The sequence below is a fragment of the Urocampus carinirostris genome, chromosome 19 (assembly GCF_059441175.1).
Source record: "Urocampus carinirostris isolate Australia breed hairy pipefish chromosome 19, RoL_Ucar_1.0, whole genome shotgun sequence".
NCBI classification, from domain to species: Eukaryota; Metazoa; Chordata; class Actinopteri; order Syngnathiformes; family Syngnathidae; genus Urocampus; species Urocampus carinirostris.
Genome location: NC_142367.1, coordinates 10,059,858 through 10,083,131, shown reverse-complemented (window position 1 = coordinate 10,083,131; position 23,274 = coordinate 10,059,858). Strand labels below are relative to the sequence as shown.

The 23,274-nt window shown below is 40.0% G+C and overlaps 1 protein-coding gene across 1 annotated transcript; it reads left to right on the top strand.

Annotated features, from left to right (window-relative positions):
• Positions 1–390: 390 nt before the first annotated feature.
• Positions 391–22,905, top strand: rgs9b (regulator of G protein signaling 9b). The gene is made up of 19 exons (XM_088323985.1): positions 391–563; positions 2,025–2,121; positions 4,334–4,384; positions 4,455–4,561; positions 4,619–4,670; positions 4,732–4,790; positions 4,851–4,927; positions 4,989–5,070; positions 6,615–6,677; positions 6,871–6,900; positions 6,974–7,035; positions 8,283–8,396; positions 8,458–8,573; positions 11,496–11,583; positions 13,312–13,450; positions 13,512–13,594; positions 13,665–13,788; positions 19,305–19,675; positions 21,341–22,905. The coding sequence occupies exons 1-19, from the start codon at positions 495–497 to the stop codon at positions 21,501–21,503; spliced, it is 1,947 nt and encodes a 648-aa protein (XP_088180111.1). The 5' UTR covers positions 391–494; the 3' UTR covers positions 21,504–22,905.
• Positions 22,906–23,274: the final 369 nt, after the last annotated feature.

Sequence of the window (23,274 nt, the reverse complement as noted above, 5' to 3'; positions counted from 1 at the left end):
AAATCGTATTCATTACTCAGGTTGTATTACACAGAAATTTGGGTAAACATTTAAAAATCTAATATAAAGAGCAAATATTTCACTCAATCTTAAATTGGCTAGTAAAATATTTATAAGAGCATTTATTTATGTTTTTGTCCCATGTGATTTGATTATGATTTGGAACTATAACAGAAGATGAATTAGGTTATACAACTTCTTAGTAGTTTCCGAACATGTACGGTATTATTTGTATTTCATGTTTTTTTCAGTGTCTTTATACATGAAAGAAAATAAGCAAAATATCAACTTAATTTTGAAAAGGGCCTTTGAAATCGCCGTGGTCGATTTATCAATGAAAACAGAACCAACCCTTTTTTCCGAGCTCGTTGGAAAACACGTGAAGGCACCACTGTTATTGATCATCTTTAGCATCAGTCTCCCAGCTTTCACTTGCGTCTAGTGCGTGTGCGCGTGCATCTTTTTCACAAGTGAGCATTATTATCATCGAAATAATGACAATTAAAAACACTTTGCGCGATCACGGACAAAGATATCGCCCACGGATGGCGTGTCTCAAAAAGGTAAGGCTGCGTGGTGAACAAAAGCGCGTGCAATATAATTTTACATTTAAATTATCTGTGTGCAAGGCGTCACTTTATGAAAGAATACTTATCTAAATAGATCAACAATGATGGATGTCATGTTATCAGGATTGTACATCTTGCTGAGGGAAACTCTTTGTAATAAGGTCAAGCAGTTTAATAAGCATTAAGATTGGATCCTCGTCAGCGAAGTCCCCTCACGCAGAAAGAAGTTAATCCAGCTACTACAGCTTGAATCATCTCCTCTTTATTGATATGTTTATTTTACTTTGAATTGTACTGTATATAGGCGGCATGCCAGCTGGCTGGTTAGCGTGTAACCCCACGGTGCAAAGGTCCTGGGTTCAATTCTAGCAGTTTGCATGTTCTCCCCGTGCCTGCTTGAGTTTCTTCCGGGCACTTCGATTCCCCCCACATTCCAAAAACATTCATGACAGGTTAATTTTTCGGTCTAAGTTATCCCTAGGTGTGAATGAGTGGGTTGTCTGTGTTTGTGTGCCCTGCGACTGGCTGGCAACCAGTTGAGGGTGTCCTCTGCCCACTGCCTGAAGATGGCTGGGATGGGCTCCATCACCCCCTGTGGCGCAGAAAGTGGATGAATGACTGTAGGACATCATTTGAACGCACTGTGTATAAATATTGACCATGAGAAGTCCCTGCAGGGTATGATGGACTCAAAGCGGGTACATTCGAGTAAGTCACACTTTACTTCGTAAAATATTCCAGGATAATTTCAAATATATAATATATCTATTTCCATCAATTTTCTGCATCGCTTATCCTCAATAGGGTCGCGGGGGGATTCTGGAGCCCAACCCAGCTATCTTCGGGCAGTGGGCAGGGGACACCCTCAACTGGTTGCCAGCCAGTCACAGGGCACACAGAGACAGACATCTCACTTGCTCATTCACCCCTAGGGACAATTTAGACCGGCTAATTAACCTGTCATCCATGTTTTTGGAATGTAGGATGAAACCCGAGTTCCCGGAGGAAACCCACGCAAGTACGGGGAGAACATGCAAACTCTACACAGGCAGGCTGGTAGCTGGATTTGAACCTGAACTGTGCCGCAGACGCACTAACTACTAAGCAGCATTTTATATATATATATATATATATATATATATGACAGAGAGAGAGAGAGAGTTAATTAGCAAAATTGTCATTTTGACATCCGTAGTGTACAACATGGTGGGTATCGTAGGAGCAAGTTGGCAGCCAAAACATGGCGACATATGAATATTTAAAAAAAACAACATGTTGAAGTGATATTTTTGATGGTCATTTACATTAATTAAATTTAAATATTTTTATACCACTATAAAATCGCTATAAAACCCACAGACCAAGAATCCCCAAGACGTTGAAGTCCCACGCAGTCTGTTGTCACGGTAACCAATCAGGTTGTCACGGTAACCTCTTCCTCCCCCACTTTACTAGGCGGAGAAGGTTCTCCTGGAGATGCAGGACCCCAAATGCGGAGTCAAGTCTCAGCCTCAGCGATTGGTCATTACAACCATCCCGCACGCCATCACTGGTGAGCGCACTCCACCATTGTGTAATCAACTGGAGAGCTGTCGATTTGGTCGCCATGACAACCAAAAGTCAAATAAAGGGGGGTGAACGGAATAACAAGTCGCAACATTTTCATGCATCGAATGGTGACATTGAAATTGTCATGATTGTGCAAGGCCATAGAAGCGGATCCCATAAATGTAGACACAAAAACAGATTTAAAAAAAAAAAAGATTTATTTACACAAAAAATTAATTGGTATTGGGTAGTGTACAGGAACAGAATAAAAAGTTTACTAGGAGCTTCCGAATGCAAAGACATCAAAGTGACTAACACAGGCGCAACTTTGCATTCCCGCTACATGTTAAGACATTACCAAGTACTAATAGAACAAAACATTAAAGGAGGAAGACAGTGTGTGATATATTGAAGACTAACTGGTTCTTACTTGATGTAGCACGAAAGAGGACGGAGGGAACATATTCAAACATGGATAGAACAACACCAAACGGCTCTAACAGATCAAAACATGGAAGTACGACAACAACAGAGCCATGATAGAATATCAGGCTGGCACACTAATCTAACTGAACAAAAACATAAAAAGAAGAAAATGCATTTTAAGACGAGTACAATGTACAAGGAAATCTGTACGGAAAAACGCAAATTTGTCAATCCCATGCGTCTGCCGCCTGGGGATTTCCCATCATGCATCATTCAGAAAAAAAAGATAGTGTACGATTATTTTGTATTTTGTACGGGAAAATACGACAGTTTGTACGGGCAAGGAGCCCTGGAGGTTTACAGGTATGTCACTATGAACAAAACATAAAAGGAAGGCAATGTGTTGTAACACTAATTGGCTTTAACTGAACAAAATACGAGTGGAAGACAACACATGATATGTCGGAATAGTAATTCTAGCTGAACAAAACATTGAAATAGGTAAATGCAGGATATGCTATAAAACTAACTCTTAACTGAACCAAAACATAAACACAAAACAACACAGGATATGTTGGAACACTAACTTAAACTGAACACTGGGTTCATAATGGTGCTAGAAATCCTTGTGAATTGTTGAAAAATAATGTTTTCAAGGATTAAATAGTGCTTGAATTTTGGGTGGAGTGCTTGTAGATGCTTCAAATTCTTGCCATGTTTCTCAAAATGTCTGCTTAAAAGTGACACTGACACTGCTCTGTTGGCTATGTTTTGCCAGTGCATGTTCTTCTTTTTGATTGATGGCAGCTGTCATTGGTTTGTATGCCATTGTCGTATGAAGTGAATTATTTGTCTTGATAAATGAACACACAAGATAAAAAATCGCATTTGTAAATCATAGATATATTTGTGGCTCTGTAAAAAACACCGGAAAATTGGCTTTGAAAATCCTTAAAAAGGTCTATGAACCCCACGAACAAAATATAGAAGAACAAAGACAACACAGGCCCTTTTGGAACGCTCACTCTAACTGAACAAAACATAGAAGGGAGAGAAAACACAGGATATGTTGGAACGCTAATGGCCTCTAACCAAACAAAACATTAAAGTGGCATGACTTCGGACTTAGGCGGGCACAATTCCACTGAAGCACCAAGACACTTGTTAGGAATTTATTATTAAAATGTAACGTTTACCAAATTATTCGAATTAGTTATCTGACTCCATTAACCAAACACAACCTACATTCGCCTAACAATGCACGCTCATTTCTTGATGGAAAAATTAACAAGAGACCGGCATTCCCACACGGGGGCAGATTTAATTTCTTAAATAAATTAGCTAAATGAACTCCATCGAGTATATGGCAGAATTAGTGTCGCTCGAGTCTCCGTCAAGCCTCCTCTCTCGATCTCCTGCTTCCTCCTTGGCCCACGTCTTTTCCCGCAAGCTGGTGTGCCAGCTCCTCCCATGGGCGTGTCAATGAAAGCCCCTACGTGGGGTCCACCCCCTCGGCTCGATGTCTGAAAAACTCATAACAGCAGAGCGCTCATCAAAACAATGCCTGACGTCCTTCGTCAGAGTCCTGTTATCTAAATTCCGCAGCCAAAACATTCCGAATTTAGAACAGCGTGGCCTGAAGCCCACTCAGTGAAAATCTTCATTGCACCCGATAAGTGTAACTTGTATTTAATCGTATAAAATCTTTTATAGTAAAATGTATAAAATCCTTCACACTGAACATGAAAGCAAAAAAGAACAGAACATGACAGGAAATATTCTGTGTCCAGGTGAAGACATCATAGCGTGGCTGGCAGAACGATTCCAAATCGACGCAAGAGGTTAATCCATCTTTGAGTAAATTTATCGCCGAGTTGACACTAATGGGTAAAGTAACGGTATTTATCTCAGAGGCCCGAAGTTTTGGTACCATACTGGTGGCGTTGGGCTTCGTGTACCCGCTGCAGGACCACAAACGTTTGCTGCTGAAGCCCGACGGGTCGCTCTATCGCTTCCAGGTAAGAACTCGCAATGAATTTGTCGATTCAGCAACTAATTCCCCCCTCTAATACCAGACACCGTACTTTTGGCCCGCCCAGCAGTGGCCCGTGGAGGACACCGATTATGGCAAGTAACCGACTCCCCCAGTCGATGGGGCACCATATTAATCGTTTTTCTCGTCCCGCAGCCATATACCTGGCCAAGCGGAATATACGCAAGAAGGGAATCTTGGCCTTGCACGAACAGGTGAGGAAAGCAGTTTGTTCTTTACCGATTTTTCCGATTGTGATCTCTGCTCGTTTTCAGGAGCAGTACAATCGTCTTCACAAGTGGATGAATCACAAGTGGGACTTTATCGTCATGCAGGCGAAAGAACAGTATAGGTGGGAGACCATTATTATTGGTTAATTTTTTGGGGGTCAATTTTGCTTCCTCTGACTGTAGGGCGGCCAAGGAGAGGAAGAAACCGGACCGCGTGGTGTTCGATTGCCAGGAGAGGGCCTACTGGGTGGTCCACAGACCCCCGGTGAGACAGGCACAAACACACATACACATGTAGGCTATATATGTGGACGGGAAAAATGGCGCTTTACTTTCCCACTGGGGATATCTCATTATCTTGGAGCTAAAGGTCACGGCTGATTAATATTTTACGATTGTTTAATGAGGATAAATTCCAAGTTGGTAGTCATGTTTTTCCATGTATACAGTATTACTACTTAGATACGGTTCATTTTTATTTTTATTTTTTTGTGGTCTCAGTATTCCTGATCCATGATCATTTCTCATAGCATTAATGCTTTTATTTTTTATTTATTTATTCATTCATTCATTCATAGACAGACACATACATGTGGGCCTGGAGAGGTTTGGGCACCACCAGAATATACTTGCCCAAGAGACACCACAGGATATGATGCCCCTATAACCCTATTGGTTAAGGGATACAACCTACCAACTAATTCTACTTATATCTTTATACAGTGGTACCTCTACTTACTGATTTATCCATTCTGGAAGTAGCGTTGTAACCCGAAACATTTGTAAGTTGGGGCGCCTTTTGAATGTAAATGCAATAATTTGTTCCAAGCCCCACAAAAGTAGAATTTTCCTTTTAATGAATCATAAAAGAGCACTAGAACATGAAACAAATGCATATTAAAGTTAAATTACTGCACAATTAACATAAAACGAGAGGCACAAAACGTAAAAAAACAAAACAACTAAGAATAAAGAAAGTAGTAGAAATATCAATTTACCTTTAACAGGCCTCTTTGTTTACTGGTCTTTCGCAGTGTTTTTTGCCTTGTGTTTCTTGAAAAACTGATCCATTGACGTATGCTTTCACTGGCTTTTAACAATCCGTTGCACATGCGAGAGGCAGATGTCAACATAATGTCCGATAGCCCGACCAGTCGACACTTTTCCCGGGTAATATCTATCCACAAATTCCGAGACTTCTTGGAATTTTACCAAAATGTCTTTAATTTGGGCTGATAGAATAATGGCTGCAACCTCCTCCTTATCGTCTCTGAACTGCTCTTGCACGGTGATATGTATTTTCTGTTTTAGGTACTCTGTAGCCTGAAACTTTTGGATGTTGAGACATTTGTAAGTAGAGGTACTACTGTATGATTAAAAGAAAAATCAAATTACCACAGAAATGAAAACTGAATATTTAAATTTGTTCAAATACGTATTATTTTAGGTATTAAACTGCGTCATTTTTTGTAAAATGTATGAAAAAAATGTTGTGTTTACCTTTTGAAAATTAAAATGCTAATAAAAAATATATAAAAAATAAAACAAAATAGTAAAAACATTAAAAAATGCATAAAAGAAACTGGAAATTATACAAATATGTTGTTTTTAACGATAATATTTTTCCAAAAAAATGTCATTTTTGTTTTGTTTCTAACAACCACAATATTTAACATTGGTGACTATTTAGAGATGAAAACTGAAATTCAAAAGATTTCGAGGATTTATATTCTACACGACTAATCTACTCTAAAAGCACTCGCTGTTTATTCTGACCATCGTAAAGTTGTCTATTGATCGATGTTTTAGCCCGGCACTGTGAGCGCCATGGACTACGGTCTGGATCGGAGAATCGATCCCAACGCGGAAGAGGTAACGGGTGAGTGCACTCGATTCCTAATACCTTCCATTTGTATCAGTTTGTTGCGTTTCTTATTCACTTTTCCTTGTTTTCTGCCCCCTGCAGGACATTCTTGCTGCTCTCAATGGCAGCCATCTTTTACGTTTCTCACGTATCATTTGTAATCATCTGTCGTCTTTTATTTATTTATTTTCTCTTTCCTAGGCGAAAACACCAGACTACTACGAGAGAATTGTAAGAATTTTACGTCCGGATTTCGAATGTTGAAACGTTCTTCCTTCTTTAAGCAATATCTTCTATTTCGTAGATGATCTTCACCCAGCAGTCCATCATGAGACCCCGAGTCAAGTCGTCCGTCTCCATCGGCGCGTATGTTTTTTGTCTGTTGACTGTACATCTTTGTAGAAGGAGAAGTGAAGGAGGAGAGGGAGGAGGAGAAAGAGAGGGGATAAAGAAGATGAAAACGAGGGAAAAAAATAAATGGAAAGGGGAAAAAACTGAAGAAGAAGGAGAGAAGCAAGTAGAAGGAGGGAGAGGAAATGGAGTGGCAAAAGTAAAAGAAATAAATACTAGAAGGAGAAAGAGTTGAATGATAAGAATAAGAAGATTAAGGCGAAGAAGTATAATTAAAATTCAGAGGGGAAAATGGAGGGGCAGAAGGAGGATGAGAAAATTGCTGTCTGAGAAGGAAAAGTGGGAAAAAAAGAAGCAGAAGAAGGGAAATGAGTGAAACATGAAGACGAAGGAAAAGGAAATAGAGCGACAAACAGAAGGAGGAGGTGTGGAGGAGGATGACATGAAGGACAAAGAGTACAAAGGAAAAGAAAAAGGGGGAGGAAATGAACAAGAAAGAAGAAGAGTAGGAAATGTGGAAGACAGAGGACGAGGCAGGGAAAATGAGGAGAAAGAGGAGTGGAAGCAGAAGAAGGAGACGAACGGGTAAATAAACAAGAAGGATGGTTAGGAAGAGAAGAGAATAGAGAGACAGACTGAGGTGGTGAAGAAAAAGAACAATTTAGAGAACAATAATGAAGACAGATGAAAACAGAAGTATAAAAATATAAGTGTAAAATGATAAAAGAAGCAAATAAATGAGAAAAAGGAGGAGGAATAGTAATGACAGTAGGAGCAGAAAAAAGGAGGACAAGAGGAAATAGAAAAATGTGGAAGAAGAAAAATAAGTAAAGTAGCAGGATATAAACAAAAAGAATGGGTTAGAGGAGAAGGAGTTGAAGAAAAATAAGAAAAAAATAAAAAGGAATGAGAGCAAGAAAACAATGCACATGGGGCAGAAGAATGTTTAATGAAACTAGGATGAAAAAGAGGAGGAAGGAAAAAAGGGACAAAACGGGAAGGAGGTGAAAAAAGAAAGAGAATAAATGGGAGGAATGAAAGACAAAGAATAACACTAAGGAGAAGAACTAGTAGAAAAAAAGAAGGAAACAAACAAGGAAAGAATGAAAGGGAAAATGATTAGGAATAATTAAGTAATTGAATACTTCCTTTAAAACAATACTGAAATAAGAAAAAAGATAAAAACGTTTTAATTGGCGTTTGGTAAATGACGAGTTCGAACAAGTGATGTCTGTAACCGTCAGTTTTTCCTGTTAATATAGGTTGGTGAAATATTGCGCCACCTACAAGAGCCACGACCCCTTCCTCTCCAAATGTCTTCCCAGCAACCCCTGGCACACCGACGACGTCACCTACTGGTCCTTGAACATGCCCAAGTAAGCAGCGCCGATACTCCGCGACGTGTTCCGATACTCCATAACTGGATTCCGATTCCAGCGTGGAAACGCCCAGCAAAATGCGCGTGGAGCGGTGGACCTTCAGCTTCGGCGAGCTGCTCCAAGACCCCAGGGGCCGTGACGATTTCCGTCGATTTCTCAAGAAAGAGTTCAGCGGTGAGGAGGGCTGCGCTAGTCAAAATGCCATGGACACCCTTTTTTTATTCAATTCTTTTTATTATTATTATTTTTAGATATTCAAATACTCAAGGGATCGGAATTTTTTTTATTTTTTAACCGCAAATTAGTTCAAATGTCTTTTAGGTTTTTTTTTTTTAAAGGGAGTTATAATATCATTAACTTTTAATTATTGAAGTAATTTCGACATTTCATTTGATAATGGGTTAGTGCATTAGTGTCAGAATCAGAACAGATACAGGACCCAATCGCGTGACGTTCTCACACAAGCTTTTTATTTTATGGGAAATGGGGAGTCATGCACGTTAGGAAGCCGGTCTGACGTGGAAGGACACGACGCCAGAGACCGACGAGATCGATAACGAATCAGGGTAACGAAATTAAACAGGAGAAACTAGACGGGAACCAAATCTGGAGAAACCAACCAACAAGACAAGAATAGACGGAAGACAAAACTGGAACCCGAAATTAAACAATACAAAAATAAACGGGAACAATACCGGACTGCAGAGATCACAGGAAAACAGGACAGAACCCACGTCTTGTGGGGCAGAAGTTCGTTGATGGGCTGACACTGAAGCAAGAGCGCGCTGAGCTTTATATACTCAGAAAGTCCATTTCTAAACGAGCCGCAGCTGGCACAACACGGGTGGTGCCAATTGGGCACCATGGCAACCATGACAGTTAGTATCAAAACGTGGGGCGTGTCATGCTGGTGGGAGGCGAGAGGCTCCTTAAAGGGGGGAGCGGGCGCATTTTAATTCAAGATACTTTTATCTTTCAACTTTCCAAGAATAAAGTGCTATTGCACCTCCACTACACTAGGGGGCAGTGGCGTTCTCATTGGCTAAAGTGTTTTATTTATATTTTGCCTCACGCCTGCGCATTAGGCAGAGAGTATAAGCGTTGAGTATGGAGTGTAGAAACGCAGTGTAGCAGATCCTCAAGAGACCCCATGAAAAAAAAATATTTACACAGATGCGGAAACAGGCAAAGAAAGACGGGGTTAAGAGTCCAACAAAAGTCTCCTGAAAGACAATATGAGGAAGTTTGACGAAGCGTATGTAGTACTTCACTGCGACCACGGAGGGAGACATGCTACAAGGGGTGCTTGTTGTTAAAAATGTTGGCAGCGGGCAGCACAAAGCCAAATAAATTAGGCTGACACTTATAGAGATTACAACCCAATCAGGCTGGTAAGACACTTACTGTCAGGACCAAAACAGAGACAGGACCCACTTGCGTTACGTTTCTCTCAGTTTTATTGGAAGATAGGAAAGGATTGCACCCACGATCCGGTGAACGCTGGTCGCGGGAAGCAGGTCGCTCTGAACGCGGAAGTGGGACTTCCGTGGCGAGCGATGGCGCTGTCGGGAACGGAAAAAACGGGTCAGTAGCCGGACAGGAGAGAAAAAAACGTGGTCGGGATCAGAAACGAGTCGAAAGCCAGGAGAGGAGAGTAGACGTGGTCAGGATCAAAAACGGGTTGAAGCCAGGGGACAGACAGAATCCAAAGAAATGTTGAAGTCAGGGTCGAAAAAAGGCTTGCCTAGTGTAAAGTGAGGTTCGCAGACCGACTGACCAAAGGTGACAGACAGGAATGGGTTTAAATAGGGACAGGGAGCTAATCAAAATCCGATGCAGTTGGCGCCAAAGGAGCGGGCACAGGTGATACACATCGGTAATCATGACGCTCACGTTTTTTTTTTTAACAAAAACGGGCTGAAAAGTGTAGATTTGACATGGACAGAGGTAATGTAATACCACTAATATCGAGCAATTGTTATTTTATCCCCACCAATATTATTTGGTCACTATAAAAAGATCGATGTTCGGGGCACGAGAGGATTTCTTCTTCCAAGGGGGAGCTTGACGGAACACATTTAAAAAAAATAACTTTTGCGGGACTTTAAAACCATATGACCCTTATTTTAATTAGGAAGACACAATTTTGGTGGGCTTATTACCAAATGACCCATTTTTTGCATAAACGATTAGATTTAATAAAAGTGGGGGGCAATTAATATGTTAACTTATCAAGTTAATTTTGACAATTAGTTTGCTAATTAATTAGTACATCATAATTTAATTTTGCTATTCTTTTTTTTAACGAAATAAGGGTACGAAAGTGTTTAGTTTAAATGATTAAAGTCATTGATAGAAAAAGTTTTCAATTAATTTGATAATTGATTAAGTTAACTTTGTCGATATTTTACCAATTAATTTGTTAGGTCAAAACTGTTTTTTTATCAAATTAAGTCAGAGAGGTATTTTATATAAATGATTAAATTTGATGAAAGAAGAAGCTGGTGATTAATTTGACGAGTAAGTTAAAATGATGCAATTAACTTGTTAATTAATTAGTACGACACTATGTTTTGGAGTTATTTGTTCATTTTTACAAAATGAGGGTAGGGAGGTATTTTGTATAAATGCAGTCATTAAAAGAAAAAGTGAGCAATTTAGTTAAATTTAGCAATTAATTCACGGAATAATTAGTTAGTACAAAACAATGTTGTTTTTTTACAAGATGAGGTCAGAGAGATATTTTGTATAAATGATTAAAGTTAATTAAAGACAAAGATGGCACTTAATTTGATAATTAAGTTAGATGTGGCGATTAAGGAGAGAATTGTTAAGTACAAAACAATCTTTTTGTTTTTTTACAAAACGAGGTTGGTTGGTTGGATCCCTTAACCACTGGGTTCGTAGGGGCACCATTTCCTGTGGTGTGTCTTGGGCAAGCACAGCCTGATGGCGACAAAACGAGGACAGGGGATTATGTTCTACAGAGGATTTAAGTTGGTCGAAGAAAGAGTTGGAGATTAACTTGATGATTAAGTTTAATTTAACAATACATTTGATGATTGATCAATACGTTGTCTCCTCTTTTTTCCCCAGGTGAAAACTTGGCATTCTGGGAAAGCTGTGAAGATTTAAAATGGGGTGCGGCAGCCACCATGCGGGAGAAGGCTGAGCAGATTTACAAGTACAGTCATCCCTTGTTTTTTGCGGGGGTTGCACTCCAAAAACGTCCCACAATAGGCAAAACCCGCAATGGATAAATGTTTATTTATTTATTAAAATACTCTATAATACATTGAAGCCAAAGAACAAACCTAATTTTCAGGCTCAAGCATTTATTTAGCTAATACAAGTACTGTACTTTAGAATTTTTTTTTTTTTTTTTGACGATTAACTTTTGATTCAAGACACTAACCACTCTACTTCAGATGATATTTTGTCGTCATCAGGTGGACATTATTGGAAAACATTCTGAACAACAAATAAAAGTACTAGACTTCATAAACATTTTTTATTACAAATACTTTCTCTCATTATCCCATTCTCATTAGCTGCACCGCTTATCCTCAGTAGGGTCACAGGGGTGCTGTAGCCCATCCCAGCTGTCTTCGGGCAGTGGGCAGGGGACACCCTGAATTGGTTGCCAGCCAATCGCAGGGTCCACAGGGACAGACAACTTGCTCGCTCATTCACACCGAGGGACAATTTGGACCGGCCAATCCACCTGAAATGCGTGTTTTTGGAATGTGGGAGGAAACCCACGCAAGCACGGGGAGAACTACAAGGAAGTCCGGTAGCTGGATTTGAACCCACAAAGGAGGTTCCCAAGACCTTAGAACTGTGCCGCACACGCGCTAACCACTGCTCCGCCGTGTGGACAAATACTTTCTGTACTGTTAAAATATGGTTTTAAAAAATAATCTTGATACTATTGCTATAGCCTGCAGTCCCACAGTGTGGAGGTTCAGGGTTCAGCTACCGCAGCCTCCTCGTGTGGAGTTTGCCTGTTCTCCCCGTGCCTGCGTGGGTTTCCTCCGGGCACTCCGGTTTCCTCCCACATTACCAAAAACATGCATGTGAGGTTGATTGGCCGGTCCAGATTGTCCCTAAATGTGAATGAGGGAGTGAGTTGTTTGTCTCTGTGTGCCCTCAGACTGGCTGGCAACCAGTTCAGGGTGTCTCCTGCCCACTGGCTAAAAATAGTTTGGATGGGCTCCAGCACCCCTGCGACCCTACTGAGGATAAGCGGTGTAGATGGATGACCGGTGGATGGATGACCGATTAGCAGTTGTGCAGATAAAGTAGCATTTAATAGGAACTTGACTCAGGCAAAAATCTTAATTTGGCCACAAAAAGTGAATTATGTTCTTAATTATTAGTTTGACTCTATATCATCAATGTAATTTTTGCAAGTTTGTTTTGGCAGACCGTATTAAAAATAAATAAACGATTTATTCTGAACGGTTTAAAACTACCCACTTTATTACTGTTGCCGTCTTGTGGGATAACAAAAATGTGACGTACCCTCCTCTAACAAGTACAAATTTGTTGGCGATAGAAGGCATCTCCTTCTGTTTTTTTGGGTGCTTTTGAGGCTCCAAAACGTTTTGTTTACACAATGGCTTTTTTTTAAAAACTTAAACTTGAAAAATATTTGTGCGTTTGGTTGGTCAAGGTGTTTTACATGAATGTATAATTCAGAGCACAACATCATTGACTTAGATGCAGTCAAAAGTAGAAAAGGGGTGGAGCGACTGTTTAGCCAATCAGAGTGCAGTACACAATGCACGATGAAAATCTGGGAAGTCTCTAAACTTCGATACAGCAGGAGATTAGTCTATGTGAAAAACACGCGTACATCAAATGCCATCGACAGCTGTAGATGTCAATTATAAGCCTTTTATGCCGGCAGGACCTTCCTGGCCCGCGGTGCCCCTAGGTGGATCAACATCGACGGCAAAACCATGGAGATCACGGTCAACAGCCTGAAGCACCCCCACCGCTACGTCCTAGACGCTGCCCAGACGCACATTTACATGCTCATGAAGAAGGTCAATAAACCACGCCCACTTCCCCCCATTAAACAAACTCACCTCTGATTGCCTGTCACAGGACTCTTATGGTCGCTACATGAAGTCTCAAGTCTTCAAAGACACGTTGAAGAAGGCCGTCTGCCCTGAAGAGCACAAGTTCACGTAGGTGGCTAACGCCCAGTTTCAGCCACCTCCTCCTTGATGATTTTTTTCCTGTGTCCTCCCCCCTCAGGGACACCCAATTGGAGCAGAACGCCAAGAACCGGCGGCCCAGCCTCAGTCCCATCATCTTGCGCCAGCAGGAGCTGAAGGAGCGTGCCAAAATGGCCGCCAACGCGCCCGTCGACATCACGCAGGTCATGAGCAAACTCAGCAGGCGGAAATGAGGATGCCGTTTACCTCACGCTCATCTTTTTGATTATTTCTGTCGATGTTTCATTTGTTGGCTAATACGGTCACAGTTGTCTTTTGCACTAACTCATTGACTGCCATTGATGTAGAGGTAAGATCAAAAATATCCTGCTGGACCCACCCCTACTGGTATTAAGCCCGACCTAGCCCAGGCCCAACCAATTACCTTGATTTGCAGGAATGAGCCTGAAGAAATTTCCCATTTTATCTCTGTACCCTGGAGGAAGAGAAGTGATTTATAAAAAAACAAATTTAAGCCTGTCCTTTTTAACAAAATCTAAGTTAAACAAAACTAAAAACATTGATATATTTTACATTTCTTATATTTTAAAAGTGCTGTCCGGAAATTAAAACTTAGTTACTCTCTGCTGCCATCTCCTGGCTCAATGTCACGATCGCAGCCTCAGTCAGCATATTCATCAAGACACTGCCCTACTTACGACTATTCGACTTACGAACAACAGTATATACGAATATTTTTTTCGGGATGTCGAAAAATCTCCGGGCATTGCTGTAAGTTAGATTTTGTATTGTGTGCACCTTTTTCTGAGTAGAGGACATTATTGTAGTGCTTCTTTCCGCTGCTGTTGGCATGCGGTGGCGTTTTGAGAGGTCACCTAGCATCCACCCCGAAAAAGAAATCCGGCTTCTACTTCCTAGTTTGTGTGTTAACATTCTATACTGCTAAGAACGTTGACATTTCTATTGTTTAATATCTCTTGAATCCATTTGATATGATTGGTGTAACTTGTAAAAAGGCGAAATGTTTCTTCTGAAATGAAAGTGGAATAAGAAAGCTTGATGCGGTTGAGAAAATGTTTGGATCACTTTTTTTCGGCCATTTTTTACCATGGAGGAGGAAGCCGCCTAACTCTTGAAGCTCAACTTCCAAGAGTAAGTTAAACTTAACTTTATCTTTATAGAGCATATTATTTCATGAAATGTTTATTTTTTAGTACAAAACAGGTTACTTATACAAACCTTAAACATACAAAACATAGCACTGAAGCAACTTAAGAACAAGTTCAACTTATGAACGATCGTCCGGAACCGTCGTTTGTAAGTAGGGCAGCATCTTTATTTCTTGGACACGCTTGAAACTACTCTTCTCTTTTTAATGTTTTTGGGGGTTAGGGTTGGTGTTTGGACTGGATCTGAAACAGGCCTTTTTTACTTTTACCATAACATAAATAAAACTGCAAAGACGAGCATAAAGTCACTCTCTAAATCCCCCACCCCTCCCTCACTACCCCTCTTTCTTTCTACCTAATGTGTTGCATGTCCCAGGAAAGCATTGATAAAAGCAGAGAGGCGGGGTGGAAAAAAATTGTCAAGACTCTTTGAACTCAGTTGAACATTGTTAAAACATACCAATTAGAGAAAATATTCTCCTTCAACTTTTTAAGGACACCTCAAACGACACACCCAAATCAAGTCGAGTCACATTTGTTTGTAAAGCCCTAAATCACAAAATGTCTCAAAGGACAGCACAGGCCACAATTACACCATCCCTTGATCTGAAACCAACATGCGGGCATGGAAATACTCAAAACTTCAACATGAGGGAAAATAGAAGGGGACTTACAAGAGGTAACCCCCAGGATGACCAAGCTGCAATAGATGTTGCATGGGGTAACAATACACACAGCCTAGTATACATCATTCAAAAAGGCGTAATATGTAAATTTTAAGACCGTCCGGTTGAAAATTGGGCTATAAACCACAACAGCAGTATGTCCTTAAGAATCTAGAATTAAGAGAGAGAGAGGCAGAGAGACAAAGAACAAAGATGGGTGGATAATAGACATAAACAGAAAAGAGTTCTTTGAATTTACATCGCAACAGTTAAGTACAGTACAGTGTTTTGAAGAGGTAACTGTTTTTTTGCGAACCACAGTCTCATGTGGCCAAACTACTCTCGGCGTCAAAACCATATTTAAAATTTTGTTATTGTTGAGTTTACTCACATCGTTTTAGTGTACATTTTATTGATATACAGTATATGTATTCTTAGAATAAGTCGGCAAACGGGAATCCCAACCCAAACATAATGATTGACATTTCAGGCAGAAATTCGTGTCAGGCTCGGGCTTGGGATCTTACCGCTACATTGATGGCCATAGACATTTTTAGCATTATTGATTTTTTAGTTCGATAAAAATACTGTAATATTCACCACTTTTGTTCATTAATAAATGTATTAGTACCACTAATATTATGAATATTTTTCTTATATTATTTTATCACCTTTTCTTTCCTGTAATTAAGTGTTTGTATAGAAAAATAGATTTAAGATGTTTATTTATTAAATGAGCTTGTTGATTATATTAAATGAAATAACACTATTAATAGTTAATATCATTTAAAAAAATAATTTTATTGAAAGAAATATACAACATCGGTCAATTCATGTAAATGATAAAAATAATTTCTCTTTTATTTAATTAAAAGAAGTGATGAATTACGGACATATTTCATCTGATAAAGATGATAATAATTCAAATAAATTACCGTAATAATAATAGATAACATATTAACGTAAATGAAATAAATACACATAATAAAACAATCAAAATGATAATTAAATTAATAAATAGAAATAAGTTAAATATTCTAAATCGAATAATAATGATTACTAAAAAATAATGAATACAAATTTCAAGAAGAAAGATAATTCAGACAAAAAAACGACATTACACCAATATTCAAGTTAGTTTCATTAAAGACAATATTTTTGAAATTAAATACAATTCTATAGAATATAATCATTGTTTTATTTTGTAAATGAGTAGTAATGAATTAATATTTCAGGTTACATTGCATAATGAAGATTAAAATCAATGAATAATGATAATAATAAAAGATCAACATTATATTTATCAAAATTAATTCATCAAATTAAATAATTAATGTAAAAAATAGATCCATCCATCCATCAGTAGCCTAGATGGTAAGGCGCCCGCTTTGAGACTGGGAGGTTCGGGTTCGCGCCCCGGCCGAGTCATTCCTAAGACTTAAAAAGTGGTCGGCGGCGCCCTCTCTTGGCTGCGGCTGCATCGGGTCAGATGCAATCGACATTTCGTTCTGTGTACATTGTTACACAGAATGACAATACAAGGAAATTATTTTTTTTTTTATTATTTTTTTATTATCTTCCGCTTATCCGGGGTCGGGTCGCGGGGGCAGCAGCCTTAAAAGGGAAGGCCAGACGTCCCTATCCCAAGCCACCTCCTCCAGCTCATCGGGATCCTGAGGCGTTCCCAAGCCAGTCGAGAGACATAGTCTCTCCAGCGTGTCCTTGGTCACCCCCGGGGCCTCCTGCTGGTGGGACATGCCCGGAACACCTCCCGAGAGAGGCTTCCACGAGGCATCCTTATCAGATGCCCGAGCCACTTCAACTGGCTCCTCTTGATGTGGAGGAGCAGTGGCTCTACACGGAGTCCCTCCTGGATGACTGAGCTTCTCACCTTATCTCTGAAGGAAAACCCAGACACCCTGCGGAGGAAACTCATTTCGGCCACTTGTATCTGGGATCGTGTTCTTTCGGTCATAACCCAGAGTTCATGACCATGGTTGAGGGTAGGAACGTAGATCGACCAGTAGATCGTGAGCTTTGCCTTTCGGCTCAGCTCCCTCTTCACCACGACGGACCGGTACAAGGTTCGAATGACGGCACATGCTGCACCGACCCGTCTGTCTAACTCCCGTTCCATCCTACCCTCACTCGTGAACAAGACCCCTAGATACTTGAACTCCTCCACTTGGGGCAAGATCTCATCCCCAACCCGGAGGGAGCATGCCACCCTTTTCCGACTGAGTACCATGGTTCGGACTTGGAGGTGCTGATCCTCATCCCGGCCGCTTCACACTCGGTTGCCAATCGCTCCAGCGAGAGCTGAAGATCACGGCCTGAGGAAGCCAACTGCACCACGTCATCTGCAAATAGCAGTGACCCAATGCTTGGCCCCCAAACTGGACTCCATCCCCACCAAGGCTGCGCCTAGAAATTCTGTCCATAAAAGTTATGGACAGAATCAGCGACAAAGGGCAGCCCTGGCGGAGTCCAACCCTCACCGGGAACGAGTCCGACTTACTGCCAGTAATGCGGACCAGACTCAGGGACCGCACAGCCCGGATAAGACTGTGCAGTACCCCATACTCCCGAAGCACCCCCGACAGGGCCTCCCGGTCGAATGCCTTCTCCAAGTCTGCAAAACACATGTAGACCGGACAGGCAAACGTCGATGCACCCTCAAAGACCCTGCAGAGTGTTTAGAGCTGGTCCAGTGTTCCACGGCCAGGACGAAAACCACACTGTTCCTCCTGAATCCGAGATTCGACCTTCTGGCGGACCCTCCTCTCCAGTACCCCTGAATAGACCTTACTAGGGAGTGTGATTCCCCTGTAGTTGGAACACACTCTCCGGTCCCCTTTCTTAAAGAGGTGAACCACCACCTCTGGATGTTGTGGGCGTGTCAACCATGACACGCCCACAACATCCAGAGCCTTAATGAACTCCGGGCGGATCTCATCGACCGCCGGGGCCCTGCCACCGAGGAGCTTTTTGACCACCTCGGTGACTTCAACCCCAGAGATGCGAGAGCCCAACTCGGGGTCCTCCGACTCTGCTTCCCCAGAGGAAGACGTGTCGGTGGGATTGAGGAGGTCTTCAAAGTACTCCGCCCACCGATTCACAACGTCCCGGGTCGAAGTCAGCAGCGCCCCATCGGCACTATACACAGTGTCAATGGCACACCGCTTCCCCCCCTAAGACGCCAGATGGTGGACCAGAATTTCCTCGAAGCCGTTCGAAAGTCGGCTTCCATGGCCTCGCCAAACTCCTCCCATGCCTGAGTTTTTGCCTCGGCAACCGCCAAAGCCGTATTCCGCTTGGCCAGCCGATACCTGCCAGCTGCTTCCAGAGACCCACAGGCCAAGAAGGCCCGATAAGACTCTTTCTTCAGCTTGACAGCATCCCTCACTGCCGGTGACCACCAAAGTGTAGAAAAAAGTGTAAAATTTAAATACATACATTTAAAATAATAATACCATAGTTATATAGTAATTACTAAATGAAAATATCATGTATCAATAAATACATAATCGGACAATCAATCTTCAAATAAAAATCAAAACAAATACATCGGAGTCTATTATTTTATTCTCAGTGAAAAAAAAGCCTTTTAAAACATCTTTACTAATGTTCATCTGTCAGATTTTGTTTTGTTGACTGTTGTTGTCATGGCAACTCTAATAAAAGCTCCGCCCACCGACACTCCATCTGTCTGTCATTTACCTGCTGTCCGCCGACTATGACGATTGTCCTCATTTGAAGCGTCCGGTCATGTAAGGAAAATCATTTATTTTATTTTGAAATCCTCGTTATGCACCTGCATGTTGCCTTCCAGTACCGTGGGGCATTTTACCAGCATCCATTTGAAATGTCTTCTTTGTCCACCAGTTGTGTCGCTTCACCACCCCGGTGCCCCACCTGGCCGTGTACTCGGGCCTCTTGGACTCCCCCAGCGCCAACGCCTCATCCTCCATGGCTGTGCCGGTCCCCTGTCCCTCCCCCGTCAGCGTGGCCCCCGAAAGCACCTCTGAGGCCGAAGCTGAGCGGGATGACGAGGCGCTCCGGGGCCCGGCCTGCAGGTCCAAGGTGGCCCTCTCGCTGCGCCGGTTGCTGAGGCGGGGCTGCGGGGGCCCCGCCGGACCCTCCGCCGCCTTCGCTAGCTTGTCGCCCAAGTGCCACGCCCCCGCTGGGGCCGGGGGGCGCGTCCAACCTATCGGGCCGGATGCCTCTGGCCAAGCCCCGCCCAAGAGGATTGGAAAGTAAGGTTTAAAATATTTTTATAGATTTAATGTAAATAATTAAACAGTTTTCTTTTTTTTCTTAAATAATCACATTTTTATTTCATAAATAATTTTTGGGAGGTGTCAGAAACAGGCAGCTATTTAGCGCTCCCTAGTGGCTCCCCGTCACTTTTTTCAAAAATGTTTGATAACGGAAAATGAAATGGTCAAACGTGACTGAAACATTCTAAACATTTTCCAATGACTTTAGCTATATACAGTAGAGATATATATATACATACAGTCATATGCAAAAGTTTGGGCACCCCTGATCATTTTCAAGATTTTCCTTTATAAATCATTGGTTGTTTGGATCAGCAATTACAGTTAAATATATCATATAGCAGACAAACACAGTGACATCTGAGAAGTGAAATGAAGTTCATAGGATTTACAGAATGTGTGCAATAATTGCTTCAGCAAAAGTAGGCACGTGCATAAATTTTGGGAAACCCAACAGCAAAATTACATCAACATTTAGTAGACCCTCCTTTTGCAGAAATAACAGCCTCTAAACGTTTCCTATAGCTTCCAATGAGGATCTGGATTCTGGTTGAAGTTATATTAGTTTGTCTGCTATTTATATATATATATATATATATATATATATATATATATATATATATATATATATATATATATATATATATATATATATATATAATTTTTTGTGGCTCCAAAAGTAAGGTTGGTTTTTTGGGGGGGTCAATATGTCTCAACATTTCAACATTTTGGGTTGCTAACCCTTCAGTAGATTCAGTTTTTGTTATGATAATAATGTAATAGTTATATAAGATAAAAATAATCCCCCCCAAAACGAAAGAAAATAAAGATACATAACAATACCAGTTAGATATTTGGAAGATATTGTTGTTGTTTTTTTTTTTGTTTTTTTTTTAAATTAATTTTGATTGTATTCTATAAATATTTGGGGATTGATTAAAGATTTACTATAGTTAATGGTATGATAGTAAAATAATATTAATAAATAAAAATAATCCAGAATTATTTTTGATAAGGAATGTAATGCTGTCTAATAATAACAATAAACGATTTCAACTATTTTGCAATAATTTCCTATTTTTATAAATTGAATCTAAATAATGAAACTATTCATCCCATTTTTAAAGATATTCATTTATTATTCATCTGTAAAATGAAACATTTTTCGAGCCTAGATATTTTGTTCAGTTTTCATTTTTATCAATTTTATTTTACAAATCAAAAACGAAACCGTTGTTGATTCACATAAAATTATGTTTTATTTGTATTTTATTTTTATAGATCTTAATAATGAATTCATTGTTGACCCACTTTAAAATATTGTATTTATTTTTGTAATTTTTGAGTTCATTGCACGTTAGTTGCTGTTCCTCACTTTCGCCAACAGGGAGCAGTACAAGCTACTAATTGGAGGAGAGCGTTTCAATTTTAAAATGGCGCCACACAAAGTTAAACTAATTAATACGTTTTGCAAAAGATACTGAATAAATTGTAAGTCCACAGGTGCTTAAGGATGATTGCATGGAGAAAGTCAAAGAGGATAAAGAATATATGCTTTCTTTTCACTATAGTTTTTAAAATAAAAATAATTAGTTATTTTTATTTATGTCAGCTGAGCTAATGGACTTAAACCCCTGTCAGCTTTTTCCAAATTAAGGTGGACATCCCCCCGGAGTGTCGGATCTATCCAATCGAATCCGAGGACGAAGACGGGGACAACCCGGCCGCCTCCCACGCCGCTTTAGGGACCAAGGAGATCATTTGCCCCTGGGAGAGCCTTACACCTCACAACGGGACTGGCTAGAAAAAAAGAAAAAAAAGTAAAAACTCTTTTTTTTCTTTTTTCGGTGGTACAATCATATGTAGCCTTCACATTGAAACCTCATTCCGAGTAGCCTGCAGCCTTAATGAAGTCTTTCTTAAATGGAGGTTTGATGACGTCTATAGCGGTCAGTGGCACCCAACGCTTTCAAGTAGGCCTTATTTTTTTTTTTTTTGCCTTACACCGACTAATAATGTCAATGGAACGGAAAAATCGAAACTGCCAAAGAAAATAATTCGACTCAGCCCTTTTTTGTTGAATATTTTTTTTGCATTTATTTTTCTTAATAAGGGAAGAAACTTAGGAAAGATGAACTACAAAAATGTCTTATATATTATTTATTGTTTCAAATTATTCTTTTGCTCATTTCGAGTATTTTTTTATTTTTAAGAAATTATATCTTACTTCTCTCATAAAAAAGGAAAACATATCCTTTAACTAGTATTAAAAAAAACTCTTATTTTGTTGGAAAAATCTTAAAAATAAAACCCTAAAATAAGAAAAAAATCTTCTAAATGAGAGAAGTGCGATGAAAACATTTTCGATCCTTTCAAAATGTATAAAAAAAATTCATATATTGAAGAACTCTACTCAAATTGAAAGGAATCATATCTGTAGAAAAATTAACTGCCTCTTACTATTTTCCATTTCTCGCGAGTCTCATCACAGTGCTTCACTACGCCTACTCGCTATATGGGGCCACCTACACACACTCCATTTCAGGATACAGGAGGCATCACTACGAAGTTGGGCTTCCTCAATGTGTGGACAAAGATCTGAACAAAGCCACTCTTGAGTGAGAAAAATTATACTTTTTTTTAATAAGGCAATTTTCTTTTTTTTTTGCGTTTTTTTTCAAACAAATTCATTTATTTTAAAATATTTAATTTTATTTATCACATGAAGTCAAAGAAAAATATCCTGAAACAAGCAAAATAATATGAAAGCATTTTTAATTTTATTTGAAAAATCTTATAATGTATCCGAATTGGAAAACGTGCTAAATAAATGTTACATTTCCTTTAAAAAAAAATTTAAGAATTTAAGAATTAAAACATCAATTTCAAAGTACACTTACTGTGAAGAAGAAAGGAGAAATTCCCTTTATTTATTTTTTATGTCGCCTCAGAAAGAGCTTGAACAACTCTTAAACAGAAGCTCCTATAATCAAGAAAATGGTTTACAGCATGTGGGTAGGATTCAATTTGAATCTACGTAGAAGTTTGGAATCGGAGAAAGACGATAGAATCGTTTTGGTGCACACGGTGGCCGCATTTTAGCGAAGCTCGTTTTGTACGTGCTGTTTTTTGGACGATAGCGATGTTTCGACTATGTGAGTTTTCATTTAGGCATGATGAAACATTCCACCAATCGTTTCAAGTGCCTCAATGATGAATAAAACGTGTGTCTTAAAGTGACAGTGTGTGATAAATCCCCACTAGAGGTCGTTGTAGCTTGGAACGAAGCTGAAGCGAGAAGAAGAAGACGCACTACGAGAACCTCGAAGGATACCACTCGGACAAATTCCCAAGCCTACTTCCGTCAACAAAGGACTAACAAAACCTCTTTCTCTCTCGTTTTCTCTCTTTTCCCTTTTCTATTTCTCGCTTTCTCTTACTCTTTTTCAGTTTTTTGCTCTCTTTCTTTGTCTTTTTCTTTCTCTCATTTTTACCTCTCTTTCTTTATCTTCTTTTGTCTGTTTTGCTTTCTTTCTCTTTCTTTTCTTCTGTTTTTTCTATTTCCTGCTCTCTTG

Excerpts from the sequence above, each read along its gene's own strand:
- rgs9b (XM_088323985.1), top strand. The coding sequence starts at position 495 with ATGACAATTAAAAACACTTTGCGCGATCACGGACAAAGATATCGCCCA. Across the intron at positions 564-2,024 it reads GGATGGCGTGTCTCAAAAAG|GCGGAGAAGGTTCTCCTGGA; the intron begins GTAAGGCTGCGT and ends CCACTTTACTAG. Across the intron at positions 4,562-4,618 it reads GGTCGCTCTATCGCTTCCAG|ACACCGTACTTTTGGCCCGC; the intron begins GTAAGAACTCGC and ends CTCTAATACCAG.